General features: G+C 39.7%; 1 protein-coding gene, 1 non-coding gene and 1 pseudogene across 3 annotated transcripts in view; 1 reads left to right on the plus strand and 2 right to left on the minus strand.

Annotated features, from left to right (window-relative positions):
- ADGRA3 (adhesion G protein-coupled receptor A3) overlaps positions 1 to 19,900 on the plus strand; it is a 111,727-nt gene that overhangs the window by 32,081 nt on the left and 59,746 nt on the right. The window contains exons 1-4 of one of the 2 annotated variants that reach the window (XM_067036348.1): positions 5,076 to 5,081; positions 6,778 to 6,849; positions 11,311 to 11,382; positions 18,714 to 18,785. Coding sequence is in view for 1 of the 2 variants with exons in the window: in XM_059066476.2 (XP_058922459.1) it covers positions 6,778 to 6,849; positions 11,311 to 11,382; positions 18,714 to 18,785 (216 nt within the window). In the remaining variant the exon portion in view is untranslated. Of the gene's footprint in view, positions 1 to 5,075; positions 5,082 to 6,777; positions 6,850 to 11,310; positions 11,383 to 18,713; positions 18,786 to 19,900 lie in introns of those variants that run through there. The other variant, XM_059066476.2, reaches the window with a different exon arrangement.
- Positions 4,711 to 4,836, minus strand: LOC131759046 (U6atac minor spliceosomal RNA). The gene has a single exon (XR_009336378.1). It is a non-coding gene; the product is annotated as a U6atac minor spliceosomal RNA (small nuclear RNA).
- LOC131758416 (large ribosomal subunit protein eL33 pseudogene) lies at positions 13,386 to 13,756 on the minus strand (annotated as a pseudogene).

The raw sequence follows: 19,900 nt of genomic DNA on the forward strand, positions 1-19,900 counted from the left end.
GCTCCAACTGCAGTCTTGGAAGACTTGGCCCTGAGAAGGAAGGAGAGGCCGGGTGGTGCTCCTTTCCTCCTCCGCGTTCCTCCTGGGACCAGAGGCTGCAAAGGGCGCCGCGGCCTCTCGTGGAAATGCCCCTGGCCTTTGTTTCACTTGATTTCCAGAGCACAAGGTAGACCAAAGAGAACCCTTAGCCAGTTGCTTGACCCTTTTGTGGGAGTTCACTACCCAAGGCTGGTTGCCGGCTTCTAGACCTTCCCTAGCGCTGCCCCATTATTCCACCTGGGCTTGGAAGTAGGGTTTTTTTTGTTTTTGTTTTTGTTTTTTGTGGTATGCGGACCTCTCTCCCGTTGTAGAGCACAGGCTCCGGACGCACCGGCTCAGCGGCCATGGCTCACGGGCCCAGCCGTTCCGCGGCATGTGGGATCCTCCCGGACCGGGGCACGAACCTGTGTCCCCTGCATTGGCAGGCGGATTCTCAACCACTGCGCCACCAGGGAAGCCTGGAAGTAGGGTTTTGATGCAGGGGCCTCGGAGAGGAAGGTGTGGAAGAGGACTGGGGGCTTTCCTTCCCTTAGGGCACAGCACCATCTTTCATATTTATAGTTTCTACCATGTTGCTGCTTTCTGATTTGGTTTGCTAATTTTAAAGCCTCTATAAGTTTAGTACTTTCCATACCAACTTCTTGAACAATCTCTTCATTCATACTTTCTGCTCTTTCCATATTGCTTCTCATTTTCCCTCTCTGCCTGGTTACCTAGCTTTCTAACCTGCCCTGTGTCTGTGCCCTGCTGTCCTCGTCCTGCGACTGGACCCAAAGAATGTCTCTTGTACCCTTCTGTGATTTTCATCCATGTAAGATGCTTCTCATAGACTCCAGTTTGCTTCTGGCTCTTAAACAAACAATAGTGTATCTAGGTGGCTTCTCTTCCAGGACTGCAGAGAGTTTAGGACTTTGTGTCTGAAATAGAGCCCAAAACAATCTCTGTGAGTGTAGTCGTTGTATTGGTTTGCTAGGGCTGCTGTAACGAGTACCCCAGACTGGGTGGCTTAAATAACAAACATTTGTTTCCTCACAGTTCTGGAGGCTGGAAGTTTAAGATCAAGGCCCTGGCAGACTTGGTATTTTCTAAGGGCCATGAGAGAAGGATCTGTTCCAGGCTTCTCTCCTTGGCTTATAGGTTGCCATCTGTTTTCCTCTGGTATCTTCACGAAGTCTTCCCTATGTGTGTGTCTGTGTCCTAATCTCCCCTTCTTGTAAGGACACCAGTCATATTGGATTAAGGCCCACCTGTGTGACCTCCTTTTAACTTAATTACCTGTTTAAAGACCCTGTCTCCAAAGACAGTCACATTTTGAGATACTGGAGGTTATGATTTCAATATAAGACAGTTGGGGGGACACAGTTCAGCCTGTGACAATGATGTAGCATTTTGATAGATTAACTGATGTGTATTTTCCCTGCCTGTTTCCTAATTACTCTACCTCAGGAGAAAGGATGACAAAACAGAAAAAAGGACTCAGTTTTTGACCAGTGAGTTCCTGAAGTCCTACCCTAAATGTAAAAAAGAGGTTTGAAACAGATTTAAAAAAAAAAAAAAAAAAAAAAGAAAATTCCTCTTCTCTGGGCTAATTGGAGAGTTAGAGGGAGTATAGAAAGAGCTTACATGTTGGTGGGTCCCCAGGAAAGGGCTCCGTCTTTGCTCGCCTCCCCATCCCTACCTGGGATGAAGGGAGAGAGGGAAAAAGATCACATGAAACCAATATAAGGTTCTGGATCCAAGCGCAAGGGGCATCTGAGACTTCTTTCCTGGGGAAGCAAAATCCCAATTTCGCAGGATCCAGCATGATGTTGGAGCAGGATAACTGGTCATGTGGCCATTGAGGCCTATGGGCTAGGACCCTCCGCAAAAAAAAAAAAAAAATCTTTTGGCAATACCTGATTAATAGGGCTATTATTAAATATTATATAATATGTCAAGGATTCTTTATTATTGAAGAAACAGTGTATCTTTAAATCATATTATAGTCCCTGGTTATTCATGAGAGGTATTTTGTAGAAACACATGCAGTACATCACTGACCACAAATTTATGTACTGCTTTATCTAAATCACTTCCTGTTGTAGATACTGTTTAAAATCTGAAAAGGGAAACATGTTTTTTAAAAATGGAACTGACATTATATATTACTTTTTGCAGCACTTTTTTGCTTGTGTAATATAGGTCAAAAACATATTGATTGAATTTTCTCCTAAAATCATCTTATCTCTTTGAGGTATAGGATTGGGGTTGGTTGGGGAGGGGAGATGGAAACTAATAGGTTGGGCCTGATGATTAGTTGTAATTCCTGGGACTTAAAAATTATTTTTGTTCCCAACTTTTTAATTAAAATTTTCAGCATACAGAAAAGTTGAAAGAATAATCTCCCATAGTAATCTCCCATATCACCAATTTACTTACCCAGTAATTAGTAACAACATGCCATTATCTTTTTCCTTTATATTGGAATATGCCTACATATACACGTTTTCTGAATTATTTGAAGGTCAATTGCATCATGACCCTCTACCTTTATTGAGAAATGTAAGTGGTTATGAATGAGATGCAGCAGTCTCTACATTGTCTGACTATGAATATCCTAATAATTCTGTGGCTAACTCTAATTTACTAAAAAGATTTTTATCATTAAGGTCAGGTACTGTAATTCTGTTTCTCATCCATGGTTTACTTTTTCATCCACTTATCATCTGTCTAAGCTCATTCTGGCTGCTGTAATAAGATACCATAAGCTGGGTGGCTTATAAACAACAAAAATTTATGTCTCACAGTTCTGGAGGCTGGGAAGTCCAAGATCAAGGCACCAGCAGATTCGGTGTCTGGTGAGGGCCCACTTCCTAGTTGGCTGTCTTTTTGCTGCAGCCTCACTCACCTGGCGGAAGAGGATGCGGGAGCTCTCTGGGTCTCTTTTACAAAGGCGTTATCCTCATTCGTGAAGTCTCTTCTCTCATGACCTGTTCACCTCCCAAAGGCCCCATCTTTGTGGAACATAAAATCTGAGTTTGGGGTCAATGAAATACTAATTTAGTAATGGTAATCAGAGCATAGATTTTATACTATGTTTTTTTGTTTGTTTTTTTTTTGTGGTACACGGGTCTCTCACTGTTGTGGCCTCTCCCGTTGCGGAGCACAGGCTCCGGACGCGCAGGCTCAGTGGCCATGGCTCACGGGCCCCGCCGTTCCGCGGCATGTGGGATCCTCCCGGACCGGGGCACGAACCCGCGTTCTCTGCATTGGCAGGCGGATTCTCAACCACTGCGCCACCAGGGAAGCCCTTATACTATGTTTAATAATAGTCGTTTCCTTTACTTAAAGAATTTCAAGGTACCCGAGGGTTCAGTTTTATTTAGAAGAACCTGGCTCTGATTTGGAGGATCTCGAGTGGGATTGCAGTTCTCCGTCCAGCTAGGGAAGAATGATGTGTTAGGATGGGAGTGAGACACGGAAAAGGCAGGACAGGGTTTGCTGGTGGGCGTGACGTTTACGTGCACAGGATTCACTGGTTGTGGTTGTGCTTCCAGAGGAGAATTCTCCAGAATTTCTGGTCAACCTCTATCAGCCTAGCCTGTAGGAAACAGCATGGCTAGTGCTGGCAGCAGCGGTTGATGGCACATCGAGAGCGCTGGGTTTACAGCAGGGACTTACCAGCACCGTGGGGAGCAGAGGGCCAGCTGCATCAGGATGCTTTTGTGACATTGCCGGGAAACCTGTCCAGAAACCAACCCTAACTTTGTGGCTTGTCTGTATTAGTTAGATGTAGTTAGAATGAACCATTAGAAAAAAATAGCAATTTATGAAGCAGGCCATACAATGGTTAGTTTTCATTAGGTGGTGTCAGTAAAATCGAATGTGCCTCCCTCATTATTGGGAGGAAACATGTGCTCACTGCAGTAAGCCTTCCTCAGTGTCCTTTTCTTAAGCACAAGTAGACAAGTTGGATGCTTGGAACTGTTGGAAAGCAAACTGAGGATTTTCTGTTGGGAATTTTGGCTGCTTCTCCCAGGCTAGAATGGCCATGATGGGGCAATAATTATAAAAGATCCTGAGACACATCACCTCAGTGTCATGATAACAGGCGGCACCAGCGGTCCAGGATCTACTTTCAGAAAGGCCTTTTAATTCTCAACTTAAGTGAGGGACTAAAGAACCTGGGAAGGTACCTGCCACCCTGGGTTTGCATTGTGCTTTGCTCTGCATTTCTATTTTTTTTTTTTTTAACATCTTTATTGGGGTATAATTGCTTTACAATGTTGTGTTAGTTTCTGCTTTATAACAAAGTGAATCAGCTATACATATACACATATCCCCATAGCTCCTCCCTCTTGCATCTCCCTCCTTCCCACCCTCCCTATCCCACCCCTCTAGGTGGTCACAAAGCACCGAGCTGATCTCCCTGTGCTATGTGGCTGCTTCCCACTAGCTATCTGTTTTACGTTTGGTAGTGTATATATGTCCATGCCACTCTCTCACTTTGTCCCAGCTCACCCTTCCCCCTCCCCATGTCCTCAAGTCCATTCTCTACCTCTGCGTCTTTATTCCTGTCCTGCCCTTAGGTTCTTCAGAACCTCTTTTTTTTTTTTTTTTTTAATATTCCATATATATGTGTTAGCATACGGTATTTGTTTTTCTCTTTCTGACTTACTTCACTCTGTATGACAAAAACAGTGGTTAGATGCCACAAAGTAGGTGGCAATGCCTTAACTGTATGCGTGTTGTCAGGCCCGAAGGCCTCTTCTATCCTTGTCAAGGGGAGTGCTAACCTTCTCTCCTTTCACACAACACTGCTCTGCATTTCTGTATTGTTTCACCAACTCCACTAGTGTATCCCTAAGCTGAATAATTATGAAGACAATGATGGATAATTACAAGGATTGGCGTCAGAAGCTCACACACAGAGGAGGCAATGTTGCCATCCTTCCGGAAAGACTCCCGAAGAAGAGAAATTAGAGTTTCTGTTCACAGTCTGACCTGAAGCATTCTGAGAGATGACCAGAGGCCACTCAAGCCTCCACTGGGCAAGGTTATAAGTGAGTCCTGATGAATGGGCCTGCCTTGGGTGTCTAGCAGAGTTGAACTGTGGGCCAGCCACTGGCAGGAATGTGGGAAGTGGGCTACTGTTCTGCTTCTCAGCACTCCTGTGGCTGATGGTCAGCTCTCTGCAGAGGTTCGCTGGACACTTGTATGGGGCAACTGGGCAGTCTCAGCGGAGCCCAGGCACCCAGAGGACAGCAGCACCTTAGCAGGTGGTCCACATCCACCCTGGAGGAGGGATCTGGCTGTGACGCTCACTGGTGCCCCCAGTGATAGTGTGCTGGCATGGAAGAGCCGAGCACTGGAGAAGAATGGGGATACAGAAGACACCCCACCCCGTCCGAGGCTCTGCTGTCCATGGTTTCATTTACCTATGGTTAACCACAGTCAGAGAATATTAAACAGAAAATTCCAGAAGTAAACAATTCCTACGTTTTAAATTACACACTCTTCCGAGTAGTGTGATGAAATCTTGTGCCATCTCACCCGGGATGTGAATCAACCCTTTGTCCAGCATATCCTGCCCATGAGTCACTTAGTAGCTATCCCGGGTATCAGATCCACTGTTGAGGTTTCACAGTGCTTGTGTTCAAGTCACCCTTGGTTTACTTGATAACGTCCCCAAAGCATGAGAATACTGATGTGCTAAAGAGAAGCTGTAAGGTGCTTCCTTTAAGTAAAAAGGTGAAAGTTGTTGACTTTAATAAGGAGAGGAAAAAAATTGTATGCTGAGGTTGATTAGATTCATGGTAAGAATGAATCTTCTCTCCGTGAAATTGTGAAAACGGAAGAAAATGTGTACTAGTTTTGTTGTCATACCTCACTTGGCAAAAGTTATGGCCACAGTGTGTGTTAAGCCCTTAGTTAAGATGGAAAAGGCAGTACATTTATATAATAAGATACTTTGAGAGAGAGACCAATTTTATATAACTTTTATCACAATATATTGTTAAAATTGTTCTATTTCATTCTTGATCTCTTACTGTGCCTAATTTATAAATTAAACTTTACCATAGGTATGTATAAGGAAGAAAACATAGTATATGTAGGGTTTGGTACTATTTTCAGTTTGAGGCATCCACTGGGGGTCTTGGAATGTATCCCCCATGGATAAGCAGGGGACTGCTGTCAGTTTTGACTGCTATCAGATGCCATTGTAAAGGAAGCTGGTGGATCATTGCTTTGAGCTGTATTTTGTGAACTAACATGTTGTTTTATAGAAAACCTAGCCATAGAAGCCTGGGGAGGAAAAAATATGAACAACCAAATGACATGAATTTTAGAGTGTATATTTTTGAAAATGGTTTTAAAAAATTTAATTATGCTAGTGACAAATATAGTCTGATATATTTTGATAACTAAAGTGTAGCATACTAAGGAAGAGATTGTAGAAATGATGTGTGAGATTGTAGTTTAGTCATAACTTTGAATTGGAATAATATTAGGACACATATCTTTTTGACATATACCTTTATTCTTACATTGACCAACACAAACGGCTTCAGAACCAGATTTATTGATTTTGAATTCTGGCTCTACTGCTGGGGTGATTTTGGCCTAACCTTTTTGGCTTCAGTTTCCTCCCATTATTATTATTGTTATTGTTGTTTTCTGTATAGCAGATAGGTGCAGTGTGCCTAAATATTTCTTACAGTGTCAAGATGTAAATAACTTTTATTTTATTTTTAACAGGGACCTTCGAAACAATCTTATTAGTAGTATAGATCCAGGTGCCTTTTGGGGACTGTCATCGCTAAAAAGATTGTAAGTGTTTGAATTGCTGACGTATGAGTTTGAACCGTTATAAGTAACTGTTAACCTACTTTAAACTTTAACACGATGAAAAAGGGGCTTTTTAATAATTTTTAGAGGTTCATCTAGCCAGGTCCTAGATAGAGAAACAGAGTGTTTAATGTAAGTAGCTTAGAAGGCAGTTTATTTTTTTTTAATTTATTTTTTTTGCGCTACACGGGCCTCTCACTGTTGTGGCCTCTCCCGTTGATGAGCACAGGCTCCGGACACGCAGGCTCAGCGGCCATGGCTCATGGGCCCAGCCGCTCCGCGGCATGTGGGATCTTCCCGGACCGGGGCACGAACCCGTGTCTCCTGCATCGGCAGGCGGACTCTCAACCACTGTGCCACCAGGGAAGCCCCTGAAGGCAGTTTATTTATGCAGTAATTTGATTTGTTTGGTGATAGATGGTTGTATCCCTCTTACGGTAATAAAATCATGATGGTTGGCTTTGCCAGCTGCCATAATCTGTAGATGATTTTCAAGTTATGAATACATTTAAACAATCTATTGTAAATGCCCTAAAAATTGAGGCCCCTTTTTATTAATGATTTAGAATCTTGCCATTTTTCCATATATTTTCTCTATGTATTATCATTTCAAAACCTAAAGACCAGTTTTTATTATTTCTGAAGCTAAACACCCCTGTTCCCCTTACTGTGCTCATGTCATGGTTGCTATGTGAACATGCTCATATTTGAGAGGTTGACCTGTGCTCAAGCCATGTGGACTGTCCCACCACCCTTTATTCCTTCTACATGCACTTATTAAGTGCGGGCTACTTACTATGCTCTGACTTCTTTGGAAGAGCTCACAGACCCTTGGGGGCAAATTGATAACTCAGATACATCCTAAATAATAATGATAGTAATCTGCCAGGGAAAGGAGGGGGACCACCTTAGAGGGGAATGAGCTGCCATGAGAGCGGCCAGCTGTTAGATTTGACCTTGCCCCTGAGGGGTGAATACATATTGAAGAATAACAGAACAAGCATCCTAAGCAGAGTGGACATAGGTGTGAAAGAACATGTCCTTTGGCCAGATCTTCAAGTAGAACGGGGGAAAAGAACGTTGGGAGATAAGCTGGTTGGGGGAACTAGGCTTTTGATGCTCTCCTGCCATGTTGAAGAATTTTGAATCTATTTGTTAGACTAAGTAGAGACTGGCAGAACTTTTTCATTGTGGAGTTGACGTGATGAGATTTGTGGAGTCAGAGTTGCAGTGGATCAAGCTGGGTTTAGAGTTCAGTAAAAGTAATGAATTGTATCAACCAGGTATAGCAAGGTAATCGAAGTGGGAAGACAGAGATCAGCATCAGTGCAGTTACAAAAAGTTCATTGATTCTATCCTGTGTGCCCAGTAGTGAGCCAGGCTCTAGAGCTACAAAGGTAACTCAGGAACTGCTTGGAAGGTTTGCAGTTCAGTGGAATAGTATATACTGACCAAGAACCTGAATATGGAATTGGAATATACTTCCGGAGAGATGGAACAGTAGCTGGAGTTCAGCTGCTAAGAGTCTTCGAAGCTGTTAGGACTCAGCCATACTGACACAGGCAGGGGCATGGAACACGGCCATCAGTAGGCTACGTGCATCTCCAGAAACAGTCATTAGGTAGTGGAGGGGCAGCAGCTAACTGAGCTTGATGTATAACAATGAGTCATTTTCTTGTTTCTTACTGGGGCAAACTGACATCATGTTTGGATGGAACGTGAGTCCTCATGTGGGGAGGAGTGTAGGTGCTAGACCTACCCTATCAAACTCTGGGGCTGAGGCCCAGAGTTTGTTTCCACAGTCCCTCCTAGTGATTTTGATGCTGAAGTTAGAGAACTTCTAGAATATTTTTCCTTCCAACTTGTTTTTCCAAAAGGAGGGAGGGGTGTGGCATCATATGGCCTGACAAGTCCGCTCATTCTCTCCTTCTGTGATCAACACCACTGTGTTGTGTTTCCTGGTAGTAGGGAGATTAATACTGGTAATATCTCCATGTCAAGGTAGAGACTGAATGAAACTTGACTGTTAATAAAAAGCAGGTTCATCAGGATGTTTCAAGGATACTATAGAATATCTTAGGTTCTCCATCCAGTTCTTTATCCTTCAGTAAATAATTTTTCAAGTACTGCTATCCAAAATAAAATTCTTGTTCAGTAGCACTTAACTTAATTACTATTATTGTCCCAGATGTTGCCTTAACATTTTTTCATTGTATTACACATTAAGTAGTCTCTTGTGTTCTTGCCTAGGAAGGTAATTGTCATTTATAATGTTCTTCCCACTAGAAAATTCATTCTTAATTCCAAACAGCTAACTTGTAATTGAACTTATGGTGTACAGCTTGTAAGCTGAGAGAGTCCTATACGTAAACTCAATGAGATATAAAGATATTCTGCTAGTTGCTTCTAGATTACAGGCAGTTTTTCTTATGAGGCCTTAAATCATTCATTCATTTCAATTGTGCATCTCACTCAGCAGCCACATGTAAAGTATTTTTGTAAGTGTCCCATGCCTTTGCCTTTATTTTATAGATAATTTGGATCAGGAAGATTAAGTGGCTTTCTGAAGAATAAACTACCAGAAGTAGGTAAAACCTAGACCCTTTCAGTTTCTCCTTTGCTTTATCAACAAATTCAAGCTGATTCTCAATTCAAATGAAAACTCATTACCAATACCTAAATTCCATTTTAAATAGGTATAGCTGTAATGAAATTGTTTCCCAAAGAATCAGTGGTAGTTACACCATTTAAAGCTCAGAATTGAGACATGATAAGGAATAGAGCACAGAAATGCTTGTTTAAGCAACACTTCACAAGATGATGCCTAATTTTCTTAAACAGTAAAACCCAGAAATAGAGGAAAATCAGCTGGAATTTAAAAAAAGTCCCACACGATTAAATACTTAACGTTAATATTCTGAGGAGCTGGAGCACAGCAAATGCAGATAAAGACTTGCATTGCTTAAGATTTTTTTTTTTTTAATCAAAAGTTTCCATAAGAAAGGGAAGGAAGGCAGTGCTATGAAATTTTTGGAAACCAGGATTACCTAAACTAGCTTTTGAAATATCTAGAGGAAAAAGTTAATGAGTAGGTACCAGATTCAAATACAAAGTCTTTGTAATTTCTATCAGACTAATACATTTTTTTCCCCATTACCAGGTATATGATTTAGAGTCAGTTTTAATTTAGAAATGGGTGGTACAAGTCTCTAAAGAGTAACTCAGAGTGAAATTCAAATAATATATGCTTTTCTATTACAGAGAATAATATGGGCATTGATGATAAAAATATTTTTAAAATTTGGTTTAGAAAGTTTTAGTTCTTTTATTGAAATTCAAATTGATCAATAATTCTAAATCTTAACAACTGAAAAAATTAAGATTAATTGTTTTAGGGCTTTCATACTAAATCCACTGATGGAAATGTGGCAAGCCATGCTGTCTCATTTGAAGAAATTGTCAGTTATCTCCCAATTAAAATGTAATCTGATTGAAATGTAAAATTGTATTCACTGTGCTTGGTGTGAAGGAAAATAGTGTAGAAAGATAGAACAAAATACTTACTAAAATTATCACACAGATAAAAGGAAAAACGTTACATGGCTTGAGGAGAAGAAAAAAATGGATAGAAAGTAACATTTGATAGGAACTATAAGAAGTTAGGAGTGACTGGAAAAAATGGGCCGTTACCTAGATATAGTTATAAAGTAATTTGACTTGGAGCATAAATGACAGATCGGTAAAGTAGAAGCTGACTCAGTTCTTCTTTTCATTACAGTCAAAACTTCTGAGTATTTAAGGAATGAAATTAGAAAGCATTAAGTTTCAGATGTTCTTGAGGAAATAAAAGTTTCGGCATTTTGGTAATTTGCCCTTTTACCCATTGTCCGTTGGATGTTGCCTGAGATCAGGCTCTGTTCCCTAACTTAACCTAGCATGATTAGCTGTGTAGATCATTACAGACAGTAAGATAGAGTCTCATTTTTACTACTTCGGTTTTATCTTGAGTAATTTTATAGGAGTAAATGCTTGAAATATCAAGGGCAGGGCTTCCCTGGTGGCGCAGTGGTTGACAGTCCGCCTGCCGATGCAGGGGACACGGGTTCGTGCCCTGGTCCAGGAAGATCCCACATGCCGCGGAGCGGCTGGGCCCGTGAGCCATGGCCACTTAGCCTGCGTGTCCAGAGCCTGTGCTCCACAACGGGAGAGGCCACGACAGTGAGAGGCCCACGTTAAACAGTGTTTAGCCTGTACGTGCCAGAAGTAAGTGAAAGCAAGGATGATTTCTTCTCTCAGTGCTACACTTGAGAGAGCTGAATATTTCAGAGATGCTTAAAAGATAGGACTTGTGTGATACCTGGGTGCCATTCTTGAATATTGAATGTATGAAACCTTCATTAACCAAGAGAACTAATTGAAGACACTTTTTCCCTTTCTCTCTAGGGATCTGACAAACAATCGAATAGGGTGTCTGAATGCAGACATATTCCGAGGACTCACCAATCTGGTTAGGCTGTAAGTACCCCTTTCTTTCGTATTATAATACAAGGAAGCATTTGAACCAGTACCCAAATTTTTATGACCACCTATATGTTTAATATTAAAATAACAACTGTAGAGGTTACAGAAGTGGTAGGATATAAGGAGCTAGAAATTTAATCATGGAGATAAAAGGTCATCAGAACATAACAATGCATTATATCCTCTGTTCCAAACACACACACACACACACACACACACACACACACACACACACACACACACACACACAGACACAAACAATGTAGTATATACCCCAGGGAACATGTCCACATTGAGAGACATGATCAAAGCTTTGCCACTTTGGGAAAATTTCTTGGAAGAGATGAAACTTGAGCTGATGGTCCAGATCGTTAGAAAGGAAAAGAAGTCAAGCAAATGATAAAAGGAGGTAGAAATAAGAGCGAGGCCAGTTTGTCAAGGTGAAGGCCATTGGACTTATGAGTAAAATGGCCATCTGAATCACACCTCTGACCTTGTGATTATAGGTGAGTTGTTTAGCTTTTCTCTTTTTCAAATGAAAAAGTAGATTAATAAAGTAAGTAAAGTAAGTAATTAATAAAGTAAGATTAATAATACCTCAGTTATTATAAGGATTAATTAGCATTTGAATTATCTATACCTATATCTTATAATTTGTATCTAATATAACTGCAGAACTTTGTATATGCCATCAAATATATTTTAATTTTATTTTTAAAAATAGACTCTGAGAGTAACTAGAAGTAAGTTCAGTTATCTATAATAGAGCTTTATACAAGACCATATGAAAAGCAGACTGAAGCATAGAACTCATTCAACCCTAGGAAGCCACTGAAAGACATTGACGTGGGAAAATGGCATAAAATCATGATTTAGAGAAGAGCAATCTAGAAATGGCGTGCAAGGTGAAATGCAGGATTTAGGGGTAGAAGTTCTAGTATTGAGATCACCTATGCCTGGTTCTTTCTCTTTGTAGCTTTTTAGAATGTTTCTTCTGTTTCGTTCAAGTTAACTTTGAAAAAGCTGTAGTGGCTTAAGTAGTGAGATCATTTCATCTATACAGTAAGGGAGGGGTCTCCAAATCACTTGCCAGAACAGAATAAAGTTACTCATGCTTCTTAGTCAGCAAATTTATATTTTTCAGTGTGCCCTTTAATTCTGGAGGAACGATAGATGGCCAAGTTTATGTTTTTAAACAAAAGATTGATTTGGTGTACAGCTTTACTCATAGCGAGAAATTAATTAAATCAATTATGGTTTCCTTCTTTGTAACTGGATTACAAACAATTTCATTTCAGTGCTTTTATTATCTTGAGAGATTTGTAGTTTTGGTTTTAAGGAATGCATAAGAATTGGCAAAATGAGGCGTTTATGGAGAAAATTTGTTATATTTTTGGGTAGCTATGAATCAAATAATGAAAAAGGGAGTTTGAAGTTTTTTGACCATTTTCTTGACTTTAGTTTCAGATGGATATGTAGCTTTGGTCTAGGGATTTTTGACCCATCAGCAAATGTTCTTTAGGCAAAAGACCTGTGTGGAACAGTGCTTACATTAAGGCAAGTTACTATATGCTTACTATTATTATTATTATAAATTATATATATAATATTTATACAAATTATATTTATATAAATTATATATTTATATATAATAAATTATAAAAATTATATATATATTATAAATAATAATAACAATATTATTATTATTTGTCTCCTGCCTTAAAAGCAAACATTTTTGGAAGGTTTAGAGCTTGGGTTGTCCCTTACATTTTTACCAATTCTCTGATACTTGTGAGAATTTACAGGTCATGGAACACAGTGGACATACATCCAAGTGAATCATTAAAACATAGAAATAGCACTACCATGTTTCCTACTTTGAGACTGATTGAGATGATTTTGTAGCCCATGTAATAATAGATGATGGTGGCTCTTTTTTTCTTAAAGTTCTTTAAGAAAACAAGTCCACAGTTTTATATATTTACTTTTCATTAAGTTTAAATCCATGAAGGGTATAGTGTCACACGGATTCTCTGTCCAATGGCCTTAGCAAGGAGGTTGCTTTGGAATTTAGCATGAACCATGATGCCACTGTTTCCATAAGCGTAAGTTATCTTTTCCCAGATTACTCTGGTTTTGTTAGGTTTTCCACCAGGAGTTACTGTGTTGTTCTTTGTTTTGCTCACATAAGCACATCTCCTGCCTAGATAGAATTGTTTCATCTCGAGCACATACACCTTCAGTTTTCAGGAGAGCTGTTTGCTCGCTCTGGTTCCATAGATCCTGCTTATAGCCAGCAAAAATGGCTTTGGACCACAGCCTTCCAGACATATTTGTCCTGTTAGAAGTCCTGTTCCCAGCAGGCCTCCACAGGGTCCAAGAAGGCTGAAATAGAAAGGGTGATGGTGGCTCTTTTAAATGCAAAAATATGGCATATATAGAACTATACCTGACATATCCTTTAAATACTGTTCTAAGAAAAATTGGCAATTGAGGTAGCTTCTTAACATTGAAGAATGCATTGCAGTGGAGTTGCTTGTGATAATTTGGGTTGACATAGTTCTAGAACTGTGGACCAGGAAACTTTGAATGGGTGTTCTCTGTGGGCTGCTTTCTAAGCCAGGCTGTATGCCGGTTGTGAAGGCTGATAACAATTTGTATTTCAGACATGGAGAATAGCATTTTCTCAATCTGACAGGTGGAAAAGAGAATCTGATTAGTTAAGGGACATGTAGTACATTTTTTTTTTAACATCTTTATTGGAGTATAATTGCTTTACAATGTTGTGTTAGTTTCTGCTGTATAACAAAGTGAATCAGTTATACATATTCATATATCCCCATATCTCCTCCCTCTTGCGTCTCCCTCCCATCCTCCCTATCTCACCCCTCTAGGTGGACACAAAGCACCGAGCTGATCTCCCTGTGCTATGCAGCTGCTTCCCACTAGCTATCTGTTTTATATTTGGTAGTGTATATATGTCCATGCCACTCTCTCACTTTGTCTCTCACTTTCTCTATGTCTGTGTCTTTATTCCCGTTTTGCCCCTAGCTTCATCATGACCTTTTTTTTTTTTTAGATGCCATGTATATGTGTTAGCATACGGTATTTGTCTTTCTCTTTCTGACTTACTTCACTCTGTATGACAGACTCTAGGTCCATCCACCTCATGTAGTACATTTTTTAGGTTAGGAGTCAGAGATTCTGTTTCCCACCCCAAAGAGTAAGTGTACAAAAGAAATCAGTCTAGAGTAGATCACTGTTCTAGCTATTTCCTCAGCTACCTCTTCAGCTGAACTTTCTGGGTTACCCTGGAACTTGGGATCTTGGACTGACTTGCCTCTTAGCCAAGGGGGCTGGAAACCTTGGCAGACACCCTGTTGCATTCTCACCCACACTTCTCATCATATCGAAACATCTTGGCTTTGGCGATTCAGTATAAAAATTCAAAAATGACTTTTTAAAAATATGTCAGAGGATTCAGTGGACTTGGGTGTGGTGGGTAAAATTGATTAATTCTGTGTAGTGATCTCTGCCTTTATTGATGGAGAAATTCTGGGAAGTGAAACCATCCTTCCAGAGATTCCCATAGTAACCCTAGGAGTAACTGACAGACAAAGATGGGACCCAATAATGGACTTCAGTGAAGTCTCTGTCCTTCACTTAGGTAGTTAATTTACAGAGAAATTGTCAGGAGATCAAAAAAAGTAAAGATTTCCTTTTTTTTCTTTATGAATTTTGATCAGTTTAAAACCTGTATTCCCCTAAGAAAATTATACCTTTAATATTTTTCTATCAGAAATAATAGGTGAGTGATATTTATAAGAACTTCCTTTTTACAAGTAAAAATTATTGATGCTGTTAAGTAATAAACCATATAGAGAGATATGAAGCAAAAGTTAAATCTCCCCTTCGTCACGTCAGACACACCCTTCTGAGACAGCATGTACTAACTAGTGTATATATTCTCAGATTTTTCTATTGCCCCCCCCCCCAAAAAAAATGTATAGGCTTTCACATAGGGCTTTAAAAATGTGCTCTACTTGACATTTTACTTAAAAACTTTTTTACTGACATATCCTTAATAACTTTTCAGGAGAATACATATTGATTTAGTTCATGTGAATAGCTATAGAACATTCCGAGTATAGAACAGATCATAATTTAGTCAATTATTCCTCTGTGTATGTAGATACTATCTGATTCCTTTCCTCCTCCTTTAACAAATCTGCCCTGGTAAACATTCCTGTATATACACAGATGCTGCATCATACACACAAAACTTACAGGAATACAAATATATCTGTGTAGCAAAAAGTAAGTAAAGAAAAATGGCCAGAGTAAGAAACAACATGAGTGGGAGTAGGTGGGTAGTTCACCTACCACCCCATTCAGTAAACTACATCAAGGACACAAGAGCAGTGTCTTTGCTGTGAACGTTGTCATTCTCAGATTCCTTATGCTTTTTTTGGTGTAAGCACCTCAGAGTTGGAATGTGATTTTAATGTTTTAAAGTATGTGTGGGTTTTTATGGCCACCAGCCAAAGCCAGTTACTTCATAGGTGTCCAGCCAAACAAATAGCAGTCTGTTCCAACACTGGAGGAAAAATTGGTTTGTGTTGGTACTTACTGTCTCCAATGTGATTGCTTCCTCTGTGATTTCCAAGGAAAAAAAAATTTATTATACCTAATAATTAGAATAAAGTTACCTAGTAATTAGAATCTAATGGTCCCTGTAAGCTGCAATTATTTTGTTTATACTTAAATCCTATATTTGTAGAATGTATTTTTATTTCCAACTTACTACTATGGACTCTTTCAAAACATCTAAAAAAAATATTACAGGTAATTGTGTAAGGAATCACCATGGACCCATCAATCAGTTTCAACACTTAGTAACTCATAGCCAGTCTTGTTTTAGTTACACCTCACATCTCTTGTCTTCCTGCGTACATTTTATTATTATTATTTTATTTTATTTTTTATTTTTATTTTTTCCTGCGTACATTTTAAAGTAAATCCCAGAAGTCATATAATTTCACATAGGGTACCTTCATAAAAGTATAGTTGTTCATTTTAATTGCATCTAGGTTACTTTCTTAAAATGTTACAGTGATTTACACTCCATCAGCTGTACCCTTTTCGAAATCCACATTCAGTATTCACTCTGATAGGCCAAAAAGGAAAAGGGCATCGCTTTCATGGTTCTTTTGATTTGCAAGTATTCTTTTTGTTTTTTAAGTTCCTAGGCAATTCTTTTATGAAGATCAAAATTATTTTATCCAGCCTTTTTTCTATCCAAAAAATCCTAAGACAATAAAAATGAATCCAATGATGTTCTTACTGAAATCCGTTATATCAGTATATTAATTTGTGAGGGATTGGTGTTTGTGTAATATTAAGTCTTCCCATCCAGGATTACGTTGCTGCAGGTGTCATGGTAACAGCTGACCTCTCCCCCATCAATTCTCTTTCCTCTCCTCACTGGAGAATCCATCTACCCAGTTGTCACTTTCTTCCACACTTGAAGGATGAAACTCAGACTCTGGAGGAGGGGCAGGCCTCCTTGCAGGTCTCAGGACTTCTTCCTTGAGAATTCTAGGTCCAAATATCATCATTCTTTTTTTTTTTGTTGTTGTTGTTGTTTTTTGTGGTACGCGGGCCTCTCACTGTTGTGGCCTCTCCCGTTGCGGAGCACAGGCTCCGGACGCGCAGGCCCAGTGGCCATGGCTCACGGGCCCAGCCACTCCGTGGCATGTGGGATCTTCCCGGACCGGGGCACGAACCCGTGTCGTCTGCATTGGCAGGCGGATTCTCAACCACTGCGCCACCAGGGAAGCCCCCCCTTTTTTTTTTTTTTTTTTTAATTATTTTTTAAAATTTATTTTTGGCTGCATTGGGTCTTCGTTGTTGCACGCGGAAAACACTTTCTCTAGTTGCAGCGAGCAGGGGCTATTCTTCGTTGCTGTGCACAGGCTTCTCATTGCAGTGGCTTCTCTTGCGGATCCCGGGCTCTAGGCGTGCTGTGACACGAGGGCTCAGTAGTTGTGGCTCGTGGGCTCTAGAGCACAGGCTCAGTAGTGGTGGTGCCCGGGCTTAGTTGCTCTGTGGCATGTGGGATCTTCCTGGACCAGGGTTCAAACCCATGTCCCCTGCACTGGCAGGTGGATTCTTAACCACTGTGCCACAAGGGAAGTCCCAAAATTTTATCGTTCTTGTTACTACAATAGGCACAGAAAAGATCTTGTGATGGTTGGATCATGGTGCCATTTTCCCAGAGTCCTTGCTAGCGCCTCCTAAAGGTGGGGTCTGAACAGTCAGCCACCACAATTGAGCACCTACTATATACCTCAGTTTGTTACTAGCTGACAGAGGTACCCCAGTAAATAAGACACACAAGTCCTTCCTCTCCTGGAGCTTATAGTCAAGCATGGAAGAAATCACAAAAAATGATTTGGTCAAACCATGATGGGTGTAACAAACTACTCATATTGTAGCATAAGGTGTTCTACAATTCATACGAAACTCTGCAAGTAAGCCATGATACAGGGGAGACGAGAGAGGTTAAGTAATTTGCCCAAAGCCAACACGGAATTCTATCCCAAGTCTTTTTTCTTAAACCCTGGACTCATTTCACTCTGCCAACGTATTTTACCGGGTTACTGTCAGCTGTTGCTGGCCCTTCAGACCCTCCTTTTCCATGTTTTTTAAAATTTTTGCTTTCTTATGTGATACTGAGTGAACAAATGAAGAATAATTCTAGTTGCAATGAGAGTATGACTGAAGATCTAGTTCAGGAAGTCAACTTTGAGGTTCACACGGTATTTGATAGAAAAATCCTTATCCAGCAGTGATTTTATTTTATTTTATTTTTTATTTTATTTTTTTATTTTTATTTTTTTGGTATGCGGACCTCTCACCACTGCGGCCTCTCCCGCTGCAGAGCACAGCCTCCGGACGCGCAGGCTCAGCGGCCATGGCTCATAGGCCCAGCCGCTACGCAGCATGTGGTATCTTCCCGGACCGGGGCATGAACCCGCGTCCCCTGCATCGGCAGGCGGACTCCCAACCACTGCGCCACCAGGGAAGCCCAGCAGCAGTGATTTTAAATAATTTTGTTTACTGCTTTATATAAGGTTAAGAACAATTTTCTTCTTCAGCTTTGGAGAAAATATTTACTAGATGTTTCTCTTAAGATTTAAAACAACTTTCATAAATTCTTTATAACAGTATTTAATGATAGGACATTTTAGGAAATATAAAATAGATTAAATGATATATAATTGTTAGCATTTCTTAAAGTGTAATTATTTCCTTTTTTCCAGAAACCTTTCAGGGAATTTGTTTTCATCATTATCTCAAGGAACTTTTGATTATCTTGGCTCATTACGATCTTTGTAAGTAAGAATTTTTCTCCTGTTTTAGTAAATACCTTTTAGTGTTTTAAAATTAAAAAGTTATTATATGGCTTAAGAGACTTCATAGGAAAAGCTTATGATTTTGCAATAATTAGAATCTCACTTGAGAATTTGCATTCACATTGAAAAACATACCATAAACCTTAAAAATGTGTTTCAGGCTGGGACAACCATTTTCTCCTTAGAATACCAACTCTATCTCTCTAATTTATATTTAAAGTAAATAAATTGGTAATTTTTTCTCTTTGTGTTTCCAAATCTGAAAATATTTTGTTCAGCTAATTAAATTCCCAAAGTATAAAATATGCCTCCTTCCCTTTGAAGAATTTATAGTTAAGACTATGTTATGCTATAGCGATTTAATTTTATCCTGTAACTCCATCCCCAAACTGAATTCACAACTTATTACTGACATTTCTAGGCATGCTTACATAGAATGCCTGCTTTATGAAGTCAGTGTAAGGTCATATTTACATAATTCTCTGTAGCTTTAGAACTGGCTGTTTTTTTCCCCTCCAAAACACAGTTTTATTAAGTGCGAGATTGTATAGGAGTTACTTTTGAAGCTAACTGTATTTTCAGATAAACCTTAATATATTTCAAAGTATAAGTTATAATGATTTCTGTTGGAATTACAGTTAAATAGAATGTTTTTCAAATTTTTATGGTATATAACATATGGGCTTGAGTCTCTTTTTCCAGTGAAAAATGTCTTCTCTGCCAGATGTCTCTGTTTGGTGTATGCTGACTTCTTCCCTTTTTTCCCTTCCCTCCTCCTCATCTTTCGTTTTCTAAATTTATCATTTCAATCTCTTTTAGCAGGTTTCATTGGGATGTAGCTGATAGGTTAGGCACCTATGGTGCTCCCACCATGGCAGACATATGTATGTACTTCTAGATTCACACTGCGTCAAACTCTTTCTGGTCTTTTTGGTACTGCTGCGGTTCTTATCCAGAAAACTGCTTTTGAGTGAAAACATCTCCTTTTAGTGGGCTCATGTCAGCCATTTCTGTGAAGTATAGGAAATAAAGGCTGTAAAAATAATCTGGCTTTTGAGACCCTGGATAGCAGGAATGTAGGAAGTATTTTCATC

This window comes from Kogia breviceps, chromosome 6 (assembly GCF_026419965.1).
Source record: "Kogia breviceps isolate mKogBre1 chromosome 6, mKogBre1 haplotype 1, whole genome shotgun sequence".
Taxonomy (NCBI): domain Eukaryota; kingdom Metazoa; phylum Chordata; class Mammalia; order Artiodactyla; family Physeteridae; genus Kogia; species Kogia breviceps.